Below are 24,337 nucleotides of genomic sequence, written 5' to 3' on the forward strand. Positions count from 1 at the left end.
TTTTTTACAGAAAACACATTTCTTTCACCATGAGTTGCTAATAATTTATGAATATGTTATAATACAAAATTGTTTTTCATTTCAGTGGCATAGAGTTGGAATATTGGAAAAAATAGTTAATAGAATAGAAAACAAAATAGAAAACAAAATAAAGTTGAAAGTTTAGGAAAATTAGATTGGGGGAAAAGTTACAATATTATGTGAATAGAGTGATAATATCATAAGGAGAAAATTTATTATTTATGAAGATTATTTAAGAAGAAAGTTTAAATATTTGACAAATTTAAAAAACAACAGCAAAAATGGGGAAAAAGGGGAAATAACCCAGTGGATAGAGGCTTTTTCACAAACCTATATGCATTTTTTTCTTGAAATATACAGTATATTACTTCTTAGCATATCTTGCTTTACAAAATGTTGAAGTGGCAAAGTTGCATCCTTTCATTTTTCACTATGTGGCCCTCGCTGGGAAAAGTTTGGACACCCTGCTTTATTATGTTTTTAGTACGTGTGTGAAGCGTATTGAAGAAATGGAGCTGAATCTAATCTAATAATTCCATTAAACATCAACGTCAAGCTAGCCAGGAGGTTTGGAGGGGGAGTGGGCACAAGCCGCGTGTCAAAAATATACATTTTTATAGGTGTGTTAATGACTCACGATTTTTTTGCCCTTTGCTGGCCGCAGAAATAGAATAGGATAGAATAGAAATAGAAATATCCTTTATTGTCATTGTACAACGTACAACAAGATTAAAAAAGGCTTCTCCTGTTTCAGTACAAACACAGTAATAAAAAGTGCAAAGCTCAATAAAAAAACAAGCTCAATAAAAGTGCAAAACCCACTTTAAACAACATATTGCACATTCATTGCACGGATGAGGAATGGTGAGGTAGCGGGCATCTACTGTATTGCAATAATGCAAAATAGGCCAAATGCCAAAAAGTCTGTTTAATATTATGGTTACGGCATTTTGAAGAACAGTGTGGCGGCAAAGACATTTCTGCGCTTCTGCACTCACTGTATTTTATTGTGGTTCAGGTCATGAGAAATACATCCCATGCCAGTCGCATATCCACTCCTTCCTTGGTGAGTTCCTCTGTTACAAGACAACAACACATCCAGCACCCGTCAAGGTGTTTTGGAAGGTTAACTTACTATATCAATGCAACTGCAACATCCCAATAGCAACTAGCACCTAGTCCTCCCAACCAGCGGCGTCCTACAGCTCCTGTCATGTCAAAGCCTGTCATGCTGCCCCAGTCGCAGACCCACCGGCCAGATCCACAGAGACCCGCTGTCCGCTCTGACGGCCTGGTATGCAATGACACTCGTCGCGTGATTCACCTTAACAGGGATATAAAACATTCATGTGACATGCCAAATGGTTGAGAAGTTAAGCTCTGGTGCTTAATTTAAGTCTTCCAACACTGCAGCTGCTTTATGGCAAATACATTTGTGGATATCAGATCAGTTAGGAGAATCTATCCTTATGTTGGTATTAAATAGCTTCTTTTTAAGCTGGTTAAATCATCAGTCATCAACAGGGGAAGTAATGTAAAACCCCTGCTGCTCCTCCAACAGGCCAAACATTTTTTCTATAAAGAATAATCCTCCTTGTTATTGAAAGCTGACTCAAATTTGACAGTCTTCATAATGGTTACCTGGAATCTTGTAATTGACTTTGAAGATGTTTGTGTCCCTGTAGTGCAGACATAAAACATTTCTCAAGCGTGTTTTTGTTTTCCAATTTAGGTTGTAATATGATCTTGTGTTTCAGCCTCCGGAAATGTTGAAGCGGATGGTGCCTTTCAACTCGTCTTTTAAATCCAACAACACCAAACCACAAGTAATCCAAGTCTTAGAGAAAAACCATTGCTTCTTTTCATTAGACCTTTGCTCTACTGGGTCTATCAGGGCTTTAAAGTCCATTGTTGTTGGATATGAGCTTTGACTCTTTGTAATTCCCTGTGGCTTTGCTACCTCTTAATAGCTTTAAGAGTTACTGATTGTCTGTGCACTTTTCCACGGTGGGAATTACCAGGCTGTTGTGGCTGTTAACCCTCATGGCATGTTTACCACCCCCTTGTAACCTACCATAAAAAGTTAGTTGGTAATTGGTTTGGCCTGAACTCATAAATAAGGAGTCACATCACTAGCATCAACTTGTCAAGAGATGTGATTGATTGTGTCTACACTGCAGTTTGCTGTGTTTCTTTTCCAGTTTGTGTTTTATTCTATTCAGCTTTGTTTTACTGTGTTTTGGAAGTAACATCACCTTGTGAGTGTGCACCTCATTGGTAATAATGTGCCACTCACTGATGATTACAAGTGGGTGCAATCAGTCTCTAAGGCAGCGGTGCACCCTCTCTGCATCTCGACAAGAAGGAATGATTATACAGTCGTCCTTCGCCACAACGCAGTTCGAATTTCACAGCTTCACTCTTATCACGGTTTTTCAAAACATATATTAGTAAATCATTCTGTTTCGTGGTTGAATACAGCCTCTTATTAGTTGAAAAAATGGCTAAATGAACTAAAATACAAGTAATTCAGAATTCGCATTAAAATTGTGACTGTAGTATTCTACATCACTAGGTGTCAGTAATTATCCTGTGAGACAAGCACCAGACTAGATCACCGGAACAACAGGCGTTTATTGCAGGTTTAAATGATCTCACAACAGGCACAACGATAATAATAATCATCATAATAATAACAACATGGGCTACTGTTCTGGCAGAACCCCTGAATATGGGTCTTTCTTGGTGCGTGTGTGTGCCTGCACTTATGTGTTTTTTCTTGTCTCTTCTTTGGATTTTGTCAAAAAAAAATGCTTTAAAAGCCTCTGCCCTCTTGTGCCTTCCTGGTTCTGGTTTATTGGAAACCAGAGCGGTTCGAAGACATTCACACACTGGTTGTCAAAGGAAACGCGCCCACAGAACATACACACGTTTGTTGTTGCTTTGTGTGCTCTTTGGTAATTCTTTATTGACATATTGATGTGTTAAATGAACTGCTCATTGATTTTCTTCCAGGGCTTTCAGAAATACTTGGAAGACTTCGATCCCCACTCAATGGTATTGTATGTCTTCTTTGCAGAACAAAATGAAATGAATGTATTTATATGGTAAATAATAATGGTAGAATATGCACTGGTAATTGGTGGGAAATACTTTGCAAAGGCTTCCACTGGCTGGTTGTGGAACTCTGGACCAGCTCTACAGTCTCAACAGGGTCTTTGAGGGTGCATGGGAGTTTGCCCAATCAGCCTACCTGTGTTTTGTGGACTTGGAGAAGGCATTTGACTGAGGAACCACTGGGGAGTACATTGGGAGAATAGCGTACTGGACCGACTCCATGGTTCATCGAGTTCCATCTGCGGGTCGGGGGTGACATCCTGCCCCAAGTAGAGGAGTTTAAGTACCGTGCAGTTTTATTCACGAGTGAGGAAAGGATGGTGCTGTGGTGAAGAGGGTGCTGAGCTCTCAATTTACCAGCCGATCTACGTTCCTACCCTCACCTATGGTCATGAGCTTTGTGTAGTGACCGAAAGGACAAGATTGCGGGTACAAGCGGTTTCCTCTGTAGGGTGTCTGGGCTCTCCCTTAAAGATAAGGTGAGAAGCACTGTACTCCTGGAGAAAGTCTGTATAGAACCCTGCAGTAGAACCCTGGCTATTCTGCATTGAGAGGAGCCAGATGAGATGACTCGGGCATCTGGTCAGGATGCCTCCCGGATGCCTCTCTGGGGAGGTGTTCAGGGGAAGACCCAGGACACGTTGGAGAGACTATGTCTCTCAACCGGCCTGGGAATGCCCCGGGATCCGGCGGGAGGAGCTGGACAACATAGCCGAGGAGAGGGAAGTCTGAGCTTCCCTGCTTAGGCTATTGCCCCCCTTGACCCAACTTAAGATAAGAAGGTGGATGCATGGGTGGACTTCTGCTGGCTACAGAAACACACAGTTATATTGTTCACCACAAGTACCACAAGTGTTCATTGTGTATACCTGTAATAACCCTTGCTGTTAAAAGCCTGAGCAATTATTGCTGATTGTGACTATAAAGACATGAGGAAGCAATTCTTTTATCCTGGCACCTATAAGCTCATTATTGTTATTATAGTCTTTCTTTTCATTTGTCTTCCTCCCCGTGTTCTTAGTTCTCATCAGATCAGATAGCAGGACGGGACGTGAGACTGCTCAGGATCAGAAAGGTACTCACTGCGCTGATGGCGCACTTTTTTAATCGGATGATTTTTGCCTGTTATGTAAATGATGGACGAGCACGACTGATGCTTCTTTCCCGCTCTTGAGGTGGGACAGCTGGACTTGGCTTTGGAGGGGGGTGCAGACTCACCTTTGGGGAAGTTAGTCGTGTCGTCTGTGTATGAGGGAGGGGCTGCAGACAAGCACGGTCAGTACACACAATGCCTGTCGACTATACCAGGGGTGTCCAAACTTCCAAACTCCCAGCGAGGGCCGCTTCGATATTTTGTAGATATGCTAGGAAGTTATAAATATTTCAAGGAAAACAGTGTCTCAGCTTTGTGATATAGGTGAAGTGTTACTAAAATGAAATTTTTTGCCCATAATATTATGACTTTACAATCAGAAAATAGGGACTTTTTTTGAGTACGACTTTTTTGTCTTAACAGTTTGACTTTATTCTCGTAAAAGTACAGCTGTTCTTTCCATTTCTGCTGTTGTAGGTTTTTTTTTTTCAAATATTTAAGCTTGCCTCTTTAAAAAAAGTATATCTTCTGACATTATTTTTCCTCATCATATTATGATTTTATTCTCATAAATTGTGACTTTTGTCATTGGAATACAATTGGCCACACTTTGGACACCCCTGGACTATACTGTTTGTATGTTCTCATACACTGAGGTGGCGCTCATATTTATTTGTGTGCCTGTGCCTCACCGCTTGCTTGGTAGCGAAATGTGTCTTGTGTGTTTGCAGGTGGCATTGTACCCGGAGATGAACTTATGGCTGTTAATGGGAAGATCTTGATAGATGCTCCACTCACTGAAGGGCAAAACTCTCTGGCCCGAGCCTGGAATAGCGGAGGGGTAATTGTTTTCGCTCTAAATTAATTATTTTTGCTGTGTACAAATGGTGAGCTGAGAGATGTTTTAATGGCTATTTGCCATTTATTTGGATAAGCCGACCAGCTCATCAAGTCCTGGTTTACCGTGTTCTTCTTCTTACTAAAAAGTGCCTGCTTAGGCTGACGTTGACTGACATGGTCAACTGCTTCGGTCGACACAAAGGTGGAAAAATCTATCAAAAATCTATCAATCCTGAACAAAATATGGCCCGCGGGCCACATTCGGCCCATTACGCCTTTTAAACCGGCCCACCGATCTTTCCTAATTATTTTTTACACCCTTTAACATCCAAGCTACTATGTAGCTGGCAATTGGATTTGCAATACTACAGGCATGGAAAAGATGATCAGACCACCCTCTTCATTTTCTTGTTCATTTGAATGCCTGGTACAACTAAGGTACATTTGTTTGGACCAATATAATGATAACAACTAAAATAGCTCATAAGAGTTTGGTAGTACAGTGTCATAGTTATTGATGTAAGAACTTAAGTGAATTTAGTTATTATCAAGAACACCATGCAAATGGCTAGACTTCTCTGAATTTATGCGTGGCGTGCTCCAAACATGTGTGGGACATCCCGACTGCCCCAGGCACCTCACGCGCTAGCCACACCAAACATGCTGCAAACACTTAGCGTAGCGACATGAAAAAAGAATCAACCCCTTAAGACACCAAACCCCACCAGCCACCCGAAACGCCAGCATTGCCACGCCGCCAAAGAAGCTGCCCTAAAGCTAGCTGCAAAGAAAGGGCCCGCTCCCATCTCCCACCATCGTCGAAGATGCCGGCCCTCGTCGGCCAGCAAACTACTCCGACCCACGGTTTGTACTTCTGAGTTGCCGCTATTTTTGAATGTTTTGTTAATAGTAGTGATGATATTTGGTTAGGAAAAATCTACAGGTCAGTGGCGGGCGGTGCATTTGGTACCTGAGCCTTCAGTGAAGATTTAACCCGCCAGATGTTTTTTTGTTTTGACAGAAATTGTGAGGGCCATTATCCTTGTCAAAAATGACAACAAAGTTGTCCGTGGCAGGTTTTCAAGCCACGGCCACCCATGTTTAGCGCTAGCAACATAGCCACTGAGCCAACAGCACCTTGATCAATATTTACTAACATGACAAAAAATATAATATATATATAATATATATTGTTTTGATCTGATCGAACCAATCAGAGGACGGAAAAATGCTGATGTTACAGTGGGCCAGCAAGCTAGATGCAACTCTGAAGTCTGTTTGGTTAAGGAAACAGCCCCTGATTCTAAAGGCTCTGGTACGATTACATTGATATGGCAACACATACTGTAGAAGCTGAAATTTGATTGGACAAAAATCTAACATGCACATACCTGTACACAACTGGAAGCAGTGCAGCCAAGAAACACGCTAGAAAATGAAGATAATACCGTTGGGAATCAATTAATGCAATTTCATGGAACAAATAATAAAATTGAAGTTGGTAATAAAAGTCTGCACACCAGTGCTACAGGTACAGTTTGTCAAATCCAACTTAGTTTGAGTCTAACTCCAGGTGGAATTAAATGTAAATTTAGTCTTTTGGATCCAAATCTGAATCCAAAATTAAAAAATAATACATATAAAAGGTATCGGCTATGTCTTGAGGAGCAAAAATGTATCAATATCGGTATCCGCTTGAAAAAAATTAATTGTATATCTGTAATACATTTCCTGTGGGTGGCACTTGGCTGTTACTGTCAATGATTAGTTTGACATGTTTTTTGACATATTTTGTCCTCCTTTTCAGGACTGGATAGATGTTGTGATTGCAGTGTCGCCCCCAAAAGAATATGAAGATGAAGTGTAAGTATTCCCTTTTAAAGGTTATCCCAAATTCTTAAACACGGATAAAGTGAGGAAATAGCACGCATTTTTTGCATAAAATACATAGCAATTTTATAGACGTAAGTCATTTAATTTTGAAAAGCCCCTATGCTCTGTAGCCCCTTGAGCTGTGATGTCATTTCAGTAAGACATCCCTCAAGGAAGCCTGTTGCCATACTGTTTTCTGTGTAATCGCCTGTACAAGCGTTTGAAACACATTTTTGGAGAAAATGCCATGACTTTGCGTCACGGGAAGGTGCAGTAATGGCACAGGTCACACTCTTTGTCTTTTTTATTGGCCAGAAAACCAAAAAGTTGTGAAGAGCTGCACAAAAAAAGGGCCGTCAAAGTGGTTGTTGTTTTGCTTGGCACGTTTCAACGATGATTGCTTTGAAGTGTTGCCAGAGTGAGACCTTCAAAGTATGATTTTAACACTATTTGAGCTCATAGACATGAAATAACACCCCTATAGTCGCCTTTACACTTATATTACCCAATATAGTAAACATAATCATGGAAAATAAACGATAATATTGACCCACACATGTTAGCATTGAGAGAGTTCCTTGTAGATGTTTCTTTTTTAAATTTTCTTTTAATTTGTTTACTTCTGGGGCTTGTGGTAGCTAACGTAATGTAGCATTTGTATAGAGTCATACAGAATCTGACGTTCTTTGAAAGTGTTATTGCCAACCTTGACGCCAACAAGGAGTGCTCAATTAAAACTCAGAGCTCGCACACTTGTCTCCTCTACAACTGTTTATGTGAATACATATTTGTTGGTGCTTGCGGCAATAACCTGTATGTGATTAAGGAGTAGAATATGACTGCGGGGTGGGTGTATGTGTGTGTGTGTGTGTGTGTGTGTGTGTGCAGCCCTAAGTCAGCATCAGTCAGTCCCACTGTGAACAGACAGGTGTTTGAAGGCAGTGCAACACTGTACAGGCACGGCTACCTGCTTCAACCCTAACTCTCCACCCGGTAACTGAATCCCTTTTCAAACTTCCTCGTCTGCACGGCAGAGTGGATGTTTGCTGTGACATTTGTTTTTTCCCCTCCTTAAGCACATGTTACTGTCAGTCAGGAGGAACACAACAAGAGTATTTTAGTACTTCAGTACTTCTTTGTGAAACTGGCAGTGTTATGTCGTCCTGCAAGAGTGAGTACAATTGAATTGACTTTTTGCCTGAAGGTGATGTCTCTTTATTGCATGTGCGCTGCATGGAAACATGCTATTCAGGTGAAGACATTTACAGATAATGTGATCACTGACCCTTTCCCGTCGTATATCTGCCATCCTAGTGTATATAAACACACATGTGGCATGTGTGCTATTGTCCTGTGCCATCAGGTCATGGACGCTCATAAAGCAGCGCAGGACTCCTGCCAGCCTTCAGCAGTTGTTCTGATTGATGTTGTTCCTCGGGACTGCGACATGTTCTCGCATGCATTGTGACACGGTAGGGCAAGGGTGTCCAAAGTGCGGCCTTATGTCCATTTGCGACTCACGGCACATTCTAAAAATGTAATTTAACAAGAAAAAACAAACAGCAAAAATTAAATTTTTTACATTTTTTATGTGATTTTTATATATTATGTATAATTTTTTGTTTAAATAAGTGTGTTATTATTTTATTAATATATTATTAAATAATAGTATTATTCATTATATTTTTTATATATTTTTTAAAACATTAAAATATTAATATAAATGAAAATAATAAAGTTGGAATTTTTGGAAAAGTAGGTTGAGGGAAAAGTTATGTTACGAAAATAAAGTCAAAATATTTTGGCAATGAAGTCATAATTACTAGAAGAAAATTTACAATAAGAAAGTTGAAATTGTGGGGGCGGGGAACAACAGCAGAAATGGAAAAAACAGATGTAACCTTTTTTTTGTGGAAAAAGCTTGGACACCCCTGCTGTGGGGGAAGTTCTGCACGAGTCTTATCAAAAGCTACAGTATGAAAAATATTCTCTGGACTGCAGTTTCAGTCTTCTTTCTATTCTTTTGTGCTTGTGCAACTGGCCTGTACAGTGGTGTGAGTAAGTGTTTGCCCCCTTCTTGATTTCTTTTTTTTTGCATGTTTGTCCCACTTAAATGTTTCAGACCATCAAACAAATTTAAATATTAGTCAATGACAACACAACGGAACACAAAAGCTTTGGGACTCCAGTGATCCACAGTAAGAGTCATTATCCACAAATGGCGAAAACACTGGACAATGGTGAACCTTCCCAGGAGTGGCCGGCCAACCAAAAATACCCCAAGAGCGCAGTGACAACTCTTCCAAGAGGTCACAAAAGACCCCACAACAACATTCAAAGAACTGCTGGCCTCACTTGTGTCAGGTGTTCATGACACTACCATAAGAAAGACACTGGGCAAAAACAGCCTGAAAAAAACAGCCCAAAAAAAGACGAAAACCACTGCTAAACAAAAAGAACATTAAGGCTTGTCTCAATTTTGCCAGAAAACATCTTGATGATCCCCAAGATGATCCCTGTGGGAAAATACTCTGTGGTCTGACGAGACAAAACATGAACTTTTTGGAAGATGTGTGTCCCATTACATCTGGCATGAAAGCAATGCCGCATTTCAGCAAAAGAACATCATACCAACAGTAATATGTGGTGGCGGTAGTGTGATGGTCTGGGGCTGTTTTGCTGCTTCAGGACCTGGAAGACTTGCTGTGATAAATGGAACCATGAATTCTGCTGTCTACCAATCCTGAAGGAGAATGTCCGGCCATCTGTTTGTGACCTCAAGCTGAAACCAACTTGAGTTCTGCAGCAGCACAATGATCCAAAACACACCAGCAAGTCCACCTCGGAATGGCTGAAGCAAAACAAAATGAAGACTTTGGAGTGGCCTAGTCAAAGTCCTGACCTGAATCCTATTGAGATGCTGTGTTCATGCTGGAAAACCCCCCAATGTAGCTGAATTACAACAATTCTGCAAAGTTGAGTGGGCCAAAATTCCTTCACGCTTGATTGCAGTTGTTGCTGCTAAGGGTGGCCCAACCAGTTGTTAGGTTTAGGGGGCAATCACTTTTTCACACAGGGCCATGTAGGTTTAGATTTTTTTTTCATTTAAAAACTGCATTTTCTGTTCAGTTGTGTTGTCATTGGCTAATTAAATTTGTTTGACAATCTGGAACATGTAAGTGTGACAAACATGCAAAAAAATAAGAAATCAGGAAGGGGGGAAACACGTTTTCATACCACCGTACATGTGTTGATGTGTTGTTGTCTGCATGCTTACACTCGTGATGGGCGATTGACATTGAGGATTGACCTTTTTTTTTTCTCGTACCGATTTTGTTTTTGGCTTTTTCGATCCCAATAAAACCTGTGACTAATACCAAAGATGTGGATTCAAGTCATGAGCCTTAGAGTGTAGTCAGGCTCGAGTCACAATTTTGATGACTTTGGGCTCGCAACCCCCGACTTGAACTTTGACATCATTGGCTTGGGACTTGACGACCTGAAAATACTTGAGATTTCGAGTGAGTGTGTTGAGTTAAACGTGTCCCCTTTCGAAGTATTCAACTAATGTGACCCTTATTATGTCATTTCCAGCAAGACAACACATTTTCCAACAGAATCTGCCTCATTGAATGCATCTGTTAAGGTCCAATCAGTTTTAAGAAAAAACAGCAAGGGTGTGGCTTACATTTCTGTGAGTGCCAGACTGCTGGAGAGTGGCAGCGATTAACATCGCGATGTGTCAACTTTTGCGACCCAGGGGAACGTATGAGGACGCAGGAGGCAAGAAAATCAAGCCACCCAAGTTTATTACACTTAACACTGCTTATGACTTGTAACGACTCAAATTTTAAGCCTATTACTTCGTATTTGACTCGACCTGTCTTGTCTTGACTTGAGACGTCATTTGGACTTGTACGTCTTTACTTGAGACTTGGGACTAAAGACCTGCAATTTGCAAAACACCCACCCATGTCATATGGCCACCACTAGCTTACACTGTATTCCCTATCAGTAAAAAACTGTCTTTTGTCTTCTCCAACAGAACATTCTTCTAGTTACGGCAAAGACAGCCAGTCTGGTGAAGAAGAAGGAGCTTTTAATTCTTCAGGATTCCCTCAGGAGTATCTCATCTTTTTCACCACACCAGTCTGATGCACCGTGTTGTTCTTTTCTGTTGCTGCATACAAACGGCCTCCACACCTACTTTGCCTTGCAAATTAGAAAAAGAGGATCCCGTCAATATACTGTATTGCTTTCTTTGTCTGACGGATGCTCTTGTCAATATTTCATTTTCTCCAGTATTCCCTTTCAGGCAGGCCGGTCCATGAAGCCTCCTCCCTTATTAGGAAACACGAGTCACGCTGGTTTCCTTCATGCTGGTGGTTTTATTGGTCAGCAGGAGGGAAAAAAACGTGACTAATTTGAAGTCAAAGCAGTAATAAAGAAATTCACACTGGATATATGCTGCTTTGCTTGGCGTATTTCTTAACATTATAGATAATAGATTGTTGCATTCATTGTAAATTATATTTATTTGTAACGTAACATGGATTTGTAAAGTCACTTTTTAAAATTGGCTATTTATTGAGAGTGTGCACATTTTGAAAATGAATGTAATTTACAATGCTGGTTGAATCATTTTGAGGTGCAACTGTATAGATTTTTTATTAATACAGTGAGGGGAATTATGGTGTGATGCAGTAAATAAAATAATATGCTACAAATTTAACAATTAAACCCCAAATTATTTATAGTCTTTTTACACGACTGTCAGGGGTTTTGGTACGTTTTAGCGCAATCTAGAACAGCATTCTGTGAAACATAACATTTTAAAATGGCATATGCTTGTATTGACAAAGAATATCAATCATTTTGGACATGGATATTTTTGTCCGAAATTTAAAAATAATATGAAAAGAAAAATAATTTCTTTAAAAGTAATACAGTATCTTGTAACAGTGTATTAAGTATTAAAACCACTTTCCAGCATAGGTGGGTGATACTGCAAATTTTGGTATCGGCCCGATAGTAAGTAAATACAGCACCAGTATCGGTAATGCTGTTACTGATCATTTTCAAGATCATTGAATGATTTTATGATTTTGCCTTTAGTTTGTTGATCATGATTATAATCAGAATAAAACACAGGAGAAAGACTATGAAAACCAAAAAATGTATATTTTGTGAACAATGTAACTATATAAATACAAAAAATTAAAAACATAATACAATTATTCCCACATTTCTTTTTTTCCCTACAAACAGTTGTTTCAGCACAATAGTGCAAAATAAACAAAAGCAAAAACAACCATTGGCTCTCATTCAAAGTCTGGTGTCCGAGGACCAACTGAGTTTGTGAACAATATAAGAGGGGTGTCCAAACTTATTCCACCGAGGGCCACATACTGAAAAATAAAGATGTGGGGGTTATACTTTTACATTTTTGAAAACAACCCATTTAGATATGCTGAGACATTTTTTATAGTTAAAGAAAAAAACAGCCTGCATCTCAGCTTTGTGTTATCGGTGACAAAGCCTATTATTAGCATCAACTTTTTCTTCATAATTACACTTTTATTTTTTTTTACAATTAAATTTCCATCTGGCACATTTTTTTCTCGCAATTTTTTTAATATTACGACTTTATTTTCACAATATTTTTTCATTATTATCATAACATAACTTTTCAATCTAATTTTCCAAAAATTGCAACTTTATTATTTGTTTTGCATTAAAATTGTGACTGTAGTATCTTCATTGGTCACTAGGTGTCAGTAATTGTTTGGTGAAACTATAACTACTTTTTATTGCAGGTTTCAATTTTCTCACAACAGGCACAATAATAATAATAATAATAATAACATAGTGATCATAATAACACGGGCTACTGTTGTGGTTGTAATCCAGCAACAACTCTGAAGCTCTGACATCACTTCCTGTCCACATGTTCGGAAGACATTTGTTGCAACACACACGAGTCTTATTTATGTCTGAATTGGCTTAATTTTCTCTAATTATATCTACTATATTGGTAATAGTGTAAAGGCGATTATAGGGGTGTTGTTTCATGTCTAGAGGGCTCTCATAGTGTTTAAAGCCGTCTTTAGAAGATCATAAATAGGTTTTCTATTCCATAACTGCGAAAATATTCCATTTATAAATAAGGAATCCTACTTATCACGGTCGGATCTGGGCCCGATTAATTGTGATAAACAAGGTATCAGTGTATAGTTGAAACGTAAGTATTGGGTTCCACAGTTGCACACAGCAATTCTAACAAGGGAGCATCATGCATAGCTGTGCAGATGAATGTCCTCAGGGGGCAACAGCGCTCCTTTTTTATGCCTACTTTCAGAAAATCCTTCATATCTACTAGACCTAGATGACCTAGATGTCTTTATCTTCATCTGTATATACTGTAAGTATTTGTCATGGTTATAGTATAGGGGTACTAACAGAAGAATGAAACACATCTTTAAAAAGTAGGTTGAACAGTCCCCCATGTAATCATGTGTGCTGTGTGCATCAACCCACTTGCCAGTTACATAACCACACTGGAATCATCTCCACTCATGCTGCATACGTGACTTGTGTCTGGCTACCATTTCCACAGTTGCATCGACCTGCTGTGGTGCTTTAGTTTGTACTGCTTGCCAGTTCATGACCGGGACCGAAAGGTGAGCCTGCCAGGGTAGAGGATATTCTTCTTTGAGTCCCCCAGCTTCAGCACCACGGACAGTTCCACGCCTCCAAGCCGTCCACCGCCGCCTGTAGGCCCGCGTGATCGCGTCCAACGTTCGGCCGGCCCCTCCGAGCTCATGTCGGAGGACACTCTGGAAGCTTATTTGCCCTTTGGCTCTCGGAAGTGACGGATGTGGCTGCGCTGAGGAGCTCCCACCATGATCTCACGATACAAACCGGTAAGTGCGAGACCACCTGCTGCCTCACTCATACTTGCTAACTAATGCGTTGTTATGCACTATTCTCACTTGGCGCTCGAAAATGTGCTTGTGCAAGGATGCAAACCCGAGTGTGATGCAGATTTGAAAATAATTCGCTGTCAGTTTGGCTTCGATGCCAGTTTTGTGCACTGGCACGATTCACTGGAAGATATTTATAAAAATGTGCAGAGAGTAGGGAAACTTGTCACACAGATGGAAAAGAGTGAAAATTTCAGTTTTCAGCCGTCATCTTTGTTAGACAAAATCACCCTCCACGATAAGCTTGTATTTATTTACCTTGTGTGTGTGTATGCACTTTTACAGCCAGTTGTTCCCTGACTCTAGTCTAGTTCAAGGGTGTCCAAAGTGCGGCCCGGGGGTCATTTGTGGCCCGTGGTAATTTTTTTGTTGGCCTGCAGCACATTCTAATAGTATAATTTAACAAATCTTAAAAAAAAACAATAGCAAAAATTGAAAAATCTAAATATGAAGAAAAAAAGTTTTAATTTTTCGACAATGTTATAATGTTACAAGAAAGTCCAAATATTATGGGAATAAAGTCAGAATTATGAGAGGAAAATTTACAAGAAGAAAATGTAAATAGTGGGAAAATTATATATATATATAAAACCCAGTAGAAATGACAAAAAACAGTTGTAATTGATTAAATAATTGTTTTTTAAAGTCATAATATGCTTGCAAATAGCAAAATAAAGTTGTAATTTGTGGAAAATTAGGTTGGGGATAAAGTAATAATATAATGAGAATAAAGTCATAATTTTGAAAGTGTTTAAAATGTGAAAAAAGCGTACATAGTATATGGTGAGGGGCTTTACAGCCCTAAAACATAATAATAACATCATAATTGCAAACAAATAAAGCTGTCTACTTTGCTGCTTATTGAGGGCTATTTTGGGAACCCATCCCCCGCCATAAATGAGGGAACACTGTACAGCCAAGCTACTACACAACAACAGAAAAAACAGAGGACAAAATCATATAAAACATGTAAAAAAAAATTGTGTTTTAAACAATAAAAAAAGAAAACAAATAAAATAATAACCATGAACATAAAGTAAGAACAACTATTCGAATGAAAGCTAATTCACGATCAGTTCAAACTCTCAATAATTAGTTACTTTCCACTGGGTTCCTGTTCATTGATAAACATGACCTCAAGTTAATGCATTGGAGTATCAATTTTATAGTCAAAACATTTAGTATCGGGGGCATCTACAGTATATTTCAGAATTGATCCCAGCCTATGTTGTATTATGAAATAAGTAGTCATAAAAAATGTAAAAAAAGACATCGGTCTGTGAGTCCCGTTTGGATTATTCCAAGCTGCTCCCATGTGAGTCTTGCTGATCCTGATCCTGCTCTGCTATTGGCTTTCCCCCAGGACTGAACACGCATTTATTCCACGCATGAACCATTCGCACTGATTGTGTGTAGAAAGGAAGACGTTATTACATCTTTCGGGTGCGATAGAAATGTGAGACTGTCAATGAATGAATGAATGGGAGGTGGAGTTATGTAACGCTCAAAATTGGGGTGGGATTTATGTTTCACGATTGTATGACGTTTGTGTTCCACATTAACTCCAACCCCCCCCCACTAGCCTCAGCCAACCCTGTTCTCTCTCTCTCTTCATCCTTTTGTGTTCTCTCCCGCCCTTCCCCCTCATCCTCACCCGCCTACCTTTCCCGGCTCGGTCTCCCAGCCTGCCTGTGCATTCAGCCCCCTCCCGCTCTCGTCTCCCAAGGTCGCTGTGGTCTGCAAAGAGACAGGAATAGCAGGTGCACTGCAGAATGCCGCCGCCGCTCTCTGTGTGTGTGCGAGCCATGTGAGAGAGTGTGAATGCATTCCGGTGGAGCTGTGCGGAAACTGACGCCTGACTTTTAAAAGGATGTGTGCAGTCGCATGTAGACAGGATGCAGATGTTCCTCACCATCATGACCCCCAAAGCTGCTTAGACTGCAGAGGAGGAGAAGGAGTTACTGGACTGCACTGGATTGGGGTTGTCTCTCCTTCCCTCTGTCCCCTCTTCGTCACTGGAGCCAAATTTTGCGAGCTGGATTTAAGGGGGAGCAGCAAGGGGGTCACGCTTGGAATTGCCAGGATCTGCTGAGAGGTTTTCGGTGTTTGCTGTACAGACACCATGCTGCTGTTTTAAAATCTGTCGGTCTCTCCTCTGTCTCTGATACTCCCCCATCCTCTTCCTCCTCCTTCCTCACACTGGCTCCCTGCAGAGTCCCGCTTCCACCATGTCCTTGGCGTTTTGTGGGAGCGAGAATAACTCAGAGGCCTACAACGTGGACGGGGGAGTTCTGAACAATGGCTGCTTCTTGGACGCACTCAACGTGGGGCCGCATGTTTTCCTCCTCTTCATCACATTCCCCATCCTCTTCATCGGTGAGTGTTGGCCCGCAAACTACTCCTGCACATAAACACACACATACGTTCACATGTTGAGTCAGCAAAAGTTCCTGTGGGTCTCAGTTTGGTACTTAGTACACCTGCCTCATAGCCACATGGTCCTTGGTCTGAATCTCAGCTTGTCTGTGTGGAGTTTGCATGAGCAGTACGCAACGTTAATTGGAGACTCTAAATCTGGTGTGTCCAAAGTGCAGCCCGGGGGCCATTTGTGGCCCACGGCAGCCTTTTGATTTGCCCGTGGCACATAATATAACAATAAATATTTTTTAAAAAACAGCAACAGCAGCAAAAATGGAAAAATCAGCAACATTTACACAACAATAAAGTCAAAATATGCAGAAAAAAGTTTGCATTTTAGGAGAATAATGTAATATTATGAAGACAAATAATGTCATTTAAGCAGCATAGTGGTTGAAATATTAAAGAAAAACATTAAACAACAAACAGAACAATGAATAAAATTCATAAAAAATTCATAAAATTAGGTTTGCAGGATAAGGGAGAAGTTACGATAGTATGAAAATAAAGAGAAAATATTGTGAATAAAGTCATAATTGCGAGATGTACAATAACAAAGTTGAAATAGCTGGAAAATAAAAAAAAAACAACAGTAAAAATGAAAAAAACTTCTGTAATTTTACAAGAATAAAGTCAAAATATTAAGAGAAAAAGTCGTATTCTGAAGAGGAAAAAAGTAGCAATTTTCCAAGAATAAACTTGTAATGGGAATAAAGTCAGAATATTATGAGAAGAAAACTTACGAGGATGAATTGAGAAGAAAGTTGAAATATTTGGAAAATACAAGAAAAAAGAGCAAAGTCGATTCTAACCATAGGCTTCACCTCTATCACAAAGCTGAGATGCAGTTTATTTCTTGAAATATATTCAGCTTTACAAAATATCAAAGTGGTGAAGTTGCATCCTTTCTTTTTTGTCCCTCTCTGGAAAAGGTTTGGCCACCTCTGCTCTAAACTGTCCATAGGTGTGAACATGAGTGCTTGCTTGTCTACAGTATATGTGTCCTGTAGAGGTGTACCTCGTACCTAATATCTCTCGCTCGCTAATATCTCTCGCTCGCTCGCTCACCTGTGACCCTGAACATGAATCAGTACATCACGTGTGTCCGGAATACAGAATCTCTACTATGCCTTCAACTGTGACGCCTTGTAAATACTAAAAGAACACAACTACTGTAACTTACTTGGAATGCACACGTCCCAACATATACGGTGTTAAGGTGACACCTCATCTGCTCATCCTCCATCCAGGCTTGAAGTGTAAGGTTTATTGTGTGCGACGCCGACACTGTCACAGCTACGACTGCCTTCCGGTGTTCGTGTGTTTGTGTGCCAAATTTGAGAAGGCAGTAAAGAAAAAAAAACACTTTGTCACTCTCCATAATTGGGTTGACACATAGTTCTTCTTCTGTGGGTTCCTCTTATACTGAATAAAACACAACTAAAAAAATGGCACAACAAGTTGGATGCCGTCTTGCACAAAATTGCTTGAGGTGTCAAGAAAGCCTTTTTTGGGGCTTTTTATGTTTGTTTTTTGCAATGCAGAAGTGCACCCGTGATGGCAAAGAGGAAAACTGTGATATAACCTTGGAACGTATGTCATCATCACTACAGTAGTGCATGTGTTGTTAAAATTACAGTAAGTGGATACCACTCACTTCACGTAATCTTGGCATGTTTCCTACCACGCCACATGCCATCAAAGTGTGTGTGTGGGTGTGTTTTATTGTAATTTATAATACTAATAATTATAATTATTGCTGGTCTGGAAACATTTAGAAATGACAACAAATTAGAAATCAACCCATATTATAGAAAGGATTCTCATCAACCTTGCTTGGAGGCTCCACTTTATATATACACATACACACGCGTACACACATGCACACACACACACAATTTATGTATTGAGCACATTTTATGCCATTGAAAGATGCTATACATAAATGCTAACATGATGACATAATATAAATAATACCAAGGGAGGATATGAAAAAGCCATCAATATTTGTCCTGGTAATTCATTACAAATGAACTATAATTCTAATGAAATATACGGTATTTTAATACTGTGTGTTCAATTTACACACTGGATCGGTACACAGCATGCACTCTCATCACATCTGTATAGTCAGAGCTTGATGATATTCTCATTAGCAGCCCACGGCTATTCTAAGTCTTCATATTTGTCCTCCATTAACGTAAAAAATGCAGCTAATTTTAGCAAACAAGAAGACTGAAGTGGAAGAGAAGCTATAGCTGAAAGCCACACATTAGTCCTCTTTCTTTTATTATCCCGAGCTGCGCTTTCATTTGTCCTTTATGGGCCTCCGGGGGCATCAAGGCGGTGTTTACCTTGAGTGTGCTGACAGAGAGAATAAAAGTCCTATTTGTATACTTTGCTTAACAGCAGTGTTCCCCAGCCTCTACTGAACCAAGGCACATAAGAAAAAGCTCACAGCACACCACCAAACAAAACTGTTGGCAACAGGTGGATACACAGGATACGTGTAGTGGAAGAGCATTTCATTGATCTGCCTGTCAATACTGTATATGTGGCTGCCATTGATACGCTCCAGATCCAAATGTTAAGACCTGTTGGAAAATTGCAAGAACATTTTGCACTGTTGGATTTTAAGGAGGCTCTAAGTAGAGCTACAAAATGCAAAAAGAAGAAATGGGAGTGAGGCAAAAAAAAAATAGAGTAAGCAAATTATTGCAAACAAGCATTTAGGTGAAACAGTCTGTTGATCAGCTGATCAAAAGTTTAATATCACAGCCCTTAAAGACAAAATCGTGGCAAAAATGTGGAGTGACTGTGATGTTGTGTCAGGTATTCACACTGTCATAATCTCTTGATGGCAAAGGCAAAAAAGTTTTCTCTCTTTGAACGCGGTGGGAGCTGCATGAGCAAGGCCTCTCGCAGCGCGCCATTGCTGTTGAGGTTTCGCAGTAAGACAGTCATCTGAAACTTCTTGAGGGTTATGAAACGAAAAAGTCAAGTGATAGACCCAAAAAATGTCACCGGCCCTGAGCCGGAGGATCTCATTCGCTGTCAAGGCACGGGACCATCCTCGGCCCAAATTGTTTCTGGTGCAGAGTGCAGTCCAATAACTATCAGACGCCATCTGTGAAAGAAGGCTTTTAAGAAGAAAAAAGGTCTCCTTCATCTCCTTCATCATCACATAATTGGACGTTAGGAATTTGAGCGCACCAAACACGGGACATTGAAAGGCGGAAGAGAGTTTTATTCTCTGATGAGAAAAAATGTAACCTTGACGGTCCTGATGGCTTCCAACATTTCTGGCATGACAAGGAGATCCCACCTGAGGTGTTTTCCACACGGCACAGTCCAGGGGGCGCCATCATGATCTGGGCTGCTTTTTCCTTTAGTGGACCAATGGAGGTTCAGATCGTGCAGGGGCGTCAAACGGCCAGGGGTATGTGGAGATGTCGCAGAGGGCATCCCTCGTCTCGTCCTCGCAGAATCATGAATTGACCAGCCACTATTTCCATACAAGGCCGCCAAAGAGGGTAATTGGAATGAATATTAAAACCTCTACGCCGCCAACTGCCGTGTGGAGCCATATTTGATGTCAGCATGAGCGTACATTCATGAGATTGATTGCACCTCCATGTTTCTTTCTCCTTCAGAGCTGAGAGGCAGCACAGTTAGGCAACTTGTGATGAAGGACGCACAAGTCAGAGGGGAAATAAAGGAGTCAAGCCTCCGCATGCTTCTCTGGGGTCAATGTCAGGAAAGTGATCATAAAAGCAGCTCGCTGAGTAATTATAAGACGGTAGCTGGTCTTTTGCGAGCCTAATGTAACACGGCATACTCACAACTTGCAGCGGCTGATACACAAGTGAGCTCAGAAAGAAAGCCTGTTTTATTCCACTGATTCTATATGTGATTTTCCTTATTCTGTTCCATGTGTGAGGCTGGGGCAGTCAGAGTTCCAAGGTCCACATCCACCACAGCACGTGGCTACACTTCCCTGGTCACAACCTGCGATGGCTGCTTACCTTTGTGCTGCTCTTCATCCTCGTCTGTGAGATCGCGGAGGGCATTGTCTCTGATGGGTAAGTCTTCTTCTCTTCCCATCTTCTCTCTGCTTGATGTGCTGAGTTGTTGTGTGGGTGTAGAAAAACACATTGGTTGTTTTTTTTGTGTCAATGCCAGCCGGAAAGTGTTTGTGCAGATTGTGTTTTGGAACTGAGAGTGAGGCAGCAATCGGAAGATTTTTTGTTTTCAGGGGAGCTAAAGACCTAGCTCACTGTCACTGCTTCTTTGCAGCTGTTCCGTTTCACTGGATTTGCCACTAGTCACCTGATTCTTCTTTACTATTTGCTGATAACCATTAATAATAATAATAATGGAATGATGTTATAGAGCGCCTTTTAGGTACCCAAAGCGCTTCACAGTGGAGTGAACCCATTATTCATTCACTGCTCAGTCACACACTGGTGGTGGTTATCTACATCTGTACCCACAGCTGCTCTGGGGTAGACTGACGGAAACGTGGCTGCCAATTATTATATATTTGTGTGTGCAAGATGGCTATGAGAACAAAGTGTTTGTACTGGCCAAGATAGCCTTGTGATCGTGCGTCATGTTTCTGCTATCGACAAGCCTTCCACATATCTTGTTCACAGCAGAGGGAAAATATTCCATTCTTAACAGTAGCTAATTGGCTAAAAGACAAAATGCTAACATTGCTAAGTACGTGAGACACAGATGCACACCAGAAAGTAATGCACAAAAGTAGTAAGGGCCAAAAAGTAGACTGGACTCGGTTTGTGCTTATTTTTTTTTTAATGCTATCTTTCCTCTTTTTGACCCTACTTGCAGGTTCAGCCAGTCCCACCACCTTCACCTGTACATGCCTGCAGGCCTGGCTTTCATGGCTGCCATCACCTCCATTGTCTACTATCACAACATTGAGACTTCCAACTTCCCTAAACTACTCTTAGGTACTGCACACTCGCATCATGCAACTCTTTCACTGAGGACACGCACCTGTGTGCTGTATACTGGCTTTGATGCAAAGCCACGATTAACTTAGTAATGTCACGCCTGTGTTGATAGACAGACCGATAGATAGATAGATAGATAGATAGATAGATAGATAGATAGATAGATAGATAGATAGATAGATAGATAGACATAGATTCAAAATCAAGTGCAGAATAATACATTAGGTATGATATATACAGTATAATATATATATATCTATACATAATGTACATAATAATAATACATAATCATAATACATAATAATGCATAATCCATCCATAATCAGCTCCTGAGGTCATCTAAGATGACACTGTGAGTCATGACCTGCTGCGATTCCGGATGGGTTGACAAGCTCTTCGTGAGTTAACTTGCAGCTTGTGATTGGCTCCTGCCAAAGAAAGAGCTGACGTTATCATAGTATTAAAACGATTAGTAGTAGTTCTGAAGTATTGGAGATGTCACTAGAGGAGAACATGGTAGTAAATTAGTCACACTGCTGTATAAGCCGCAGGGTTCAACGTTTAAGAAAAAAGTAGTTGCTTATATGCTGGAAATTACGGTAATATTTTGACTTTATTCTTCTACATTTACTGCTGATTTTTACATTTTTGCTATTGTTTATTTATTTATTTTTTCTTCAAGCATATTTTTTGAATGTGCCACAGGCCAATAAAAAAAAACAGCCAAAGGCCTCAGCAACCTCCATGTAAGCTTGTGCAGACTTGATGATGATATGATTCTAAAAATGGGGCAAGTGATTCAATGTATCTCCACTTGAATGGTTCATTGCCCCGACATCAGACCTCACTGGGATTGAAAGCAATATCATCGAGTGCACTCTGCACTGAGCAGACATTATTCACCTTTTTTCATTAGGCAAATGAGCATTAACTGATGTGTCTGATAGTTCTTGTATTCCCCACGCATATTTGAATGTCTTCTCATAACCCTGTAGAAACAAATGCAAGATAAGCTTTATAGAGAGGAAAAATAAAGCATGAAAAGTCAATTTGAAGCATTATTAACTGATCTGTGTTAAGCTCTCAGTGCTTCACTTGCTTGCTTTCTCACGTTGCTGAGCCGCCCGGGGGCTTGGAGGTCTTTATGTCAGAGACGCTCTCTTGAGAGAAGCAGTGTAGCAAGGCTAAGGTCACCATAGCATGAATATACAGTAGATGAACGTTCACTACTCAGGCGCTACCCTTGAATGCTTTGTTTGTTTAGCTGCGTTGCATTTGTTGGACTTGAAGGAAGATAGCGGTAGATCACCAATGTTCAAAGTGCGGCCCGGGGACCATTTGCGGCCCGCAGATTGTTTTTGTTGGCCCGTGGCACATTTTAGGAATATAATTAAACTAAAAAAAAAACAAATATGGGGAAAAATAGAACAAAAAGGCAAAATGTAAAGAGAAAAAGGTGAAGTGTTGATACTAATACAGGGGTGTGCAAGTATTTTCTGCCGAGTGAAAAATGAAAGACTTAGATATTTTGTAAACCAACACAAGTAAATATGCTAATAAGTTATGTATAATTCAAGAAAAAAATGCATTTCAGCTTTATGATATAGGTGAAAAAGCTGATTATTAGTATCAACTTCACTCTTTGTTGTTTTTTCCCCATTTTTGCTCTTGTTTTTTTAAATTTTCCAACTATTTCAACTTTCTTCATAAATAATCTTTGTAAATTGTCTTTTTGTAATATTATGACTTTATTCCCATAATATTATAACTTCCCCCCCACAACCTGTTTTCCAAAAATTACAACTATATTTAGTTTTTTCATAATATTGCAACTTATTATGTTTTGAATAATATTACCAGTTTATTCTCGTCAAATTTCACAAAAAATTCTCGTTAGAATACAACTTTTTCCTCTTAATATTTTGACTTTATTATTATAAATTATTATTATTATTATTCACTTTATTTTAGTGACATTATAATGTTTCTTGCAACCTAATTTTCCATGACTTCATGTCTTAACAATATATTTTTTATATTTCAACTTTATGCTTCTAAAATGATGTTATTTTTCCTCTTAATATTACGTTATTCTCGTAAAATGATGAAATTATAAAACATTATAAAATAATATCTTCTTATTAGATTAGAACTTTTTTATTTTATTATTTTGACTTTACTTTTCTGACTGCTGATATGTCCAAAAACATGCATGTTCGGTTAACTGACGACTCTAAGTTGTCCATAGGTATGAATGTGAGTGTGAATGGTCATTTGTCTACATGTGCCCTGCGACTGGCTGGCGACCAGTGTAGGGTGGACTCCGCCTCTCGCCCCAAAGTTAGCTGGGATAGGCTCCCCGTGACCCTAGTGAGGATTAAGCGGCAATGAAGATGAATGAGTGAATAAAAATGTATTTTCTGTATTGTTTCAATCGTTTTTTATTTGAATTTGCACCTCCCCTGATCAAGTACAGGGCAGAAACCGAAGATGAGGCTGCCGCAAGCGTCTCTTCTCTGCTTAGTGCGCACGCCCTATCCACCGTCTGAGCTGGATCATGGCACCTGCCAATTTTTTGTTTGTCAGCATGTCGCCTCTAATATAATGTTGCAGAAACATTGATTATACACCATGACTTTCTTCACCCTGTGTAACGTCTTTAATGTACGTGTGACATCATTATTCTTGCTAAATGGACAATAAAATACATAGAAATGTCAAATGCGGAGGACGCGCTGAAGCATTCTCGTCATCCTGAAGGTGTGGGGGTGTGCTGACATCCTTTCATAGAGAGGAGGCATTTTTTGTGACAAAAGCAGCAGTGGCTGGAGAGCAGCAAGTCAAATGCATTCAAGATAATTTTATGCTCCGCTGAATGAATTCTTTAGTGATCCTACTAATTGTGTCTTTCTATTTACTGTTTCACTGTGTCACAATGACTGCTGTGAAAAAGTCATTTAAAGGGATTAAAATGAGTGCACAGCACAGTATAAATAATATGAACTGTCTGATGAAAC

At 39.9% G+C, this 24,337-nt stretch overlaps 2 protein-coding genes across 14 annotated transcripts in view; both read left to right on the forward strand.

Annotated features, from left to right (window-relative positions):
* The window catches only part of ush1c (Usher syndrome 1C), a 28,054-nt gene extending 15,924 nt beyond the window's left edge, over positions 1-12,130 (forward strand). For 3 of the 6 annotated variants that reach the window (XM_054777464.1, XM_054777467.1, XM_054777463.1), the window contains 10 exons: positions 1,040-1,087; positions 1,187-1,315; positions 1,779-1,847; positions 3,037-3,078; positions 4,160-4,213; positions 4,314-4,413; positions 4,963-5,072; positions 6,879-6,934; positions 7,832-7,936; positions 10,989-12,130. In XM_054777464.1, coding sequence (XP_054633439.1) covers positions 1,040-1,087; positions 1,187-1,315; positions 1,779-1,847; positions 3,037-3,078; positions 4,160-4,213; positions 4,314-4,413; positions 4,963-5,072; positions 6,879-6,934; positions 7,832-7,925 — 702 coding nt within the window. In that variant the 3' untranslated portion in view covers positions 7,926-7,936; positions 10,989-12,130. Of the gene's footprint in view, positions 1-1,039; positions 1,088-1,186; positions 1,316-1,778; positions 1,848-3,036; positions 3,079-4,159; positions 4,214-4,313; positions 4,414-4,962; positions 5,073-6,878; positions 6,939-7,831; positions 7,937-10,988 lie in introns of those variants that run through there. The other 3 variants (XM_054777461.1, XM_054777465.1, XM_054777466.1) reach the window with 3 other exon arrangements.
* A 1,376-nt stretch (positions 12,131-13,506) lies between these two features.
* abcc8 (ATP-binding cassette, sub-family C (CFTR/MRP), member 8) overlaps positions 13,507-24,337 on the forward strand; it is a 58,941-nt gene continuing 48,110 nt past the window's right edge. For 7 of the 8 annotated variants that reach the window (XR_008570424.1, XM_054776480.1, XM_054776477.1 and 4 more), the window contains exons 1-4: positions 13,507-13,866; positions 16,140-16,302; positions 20,285-20,426; positions 21,196-21,317. Coding sequence is in view for 7 of the 8 variants with exons in the window: in XM_054776480.1 (XP_054632455.1) it covers positions 13,846-13,866; positions 16,140-16,302; positions 20,285-20,426; positions 21,196-21,317 (448 nt within the window). In the remaining variant the exon portion in view is untranslated. Of the gene's footprint in view, positions 13,867-15,316; positions 15,687-16,139; positions 16,303-20,284; positions 20,427-21,195; positions 21,318-24,337 lie in introns of those variants that run through there. The other variant, XM_054776475.1, reaches the window with a different exon arrangement.

This window comes from Dunckerocampus dactyliophorus, chromosome 5 (genome assembly GCF_027744805.1).
Source record: "Dunckerocampus dactyliophorus isolate RoL2022-P2 chromosome 5, RoL_Ddac_1.1, whole genome shotgun sequence".
NCBI lineage: Eukaryota > Metazoa > Chordata > Actinopteri > Syngnathiformes > Syngnathidae > Dunckerocampus > Dunckerocampus dactyliophorus.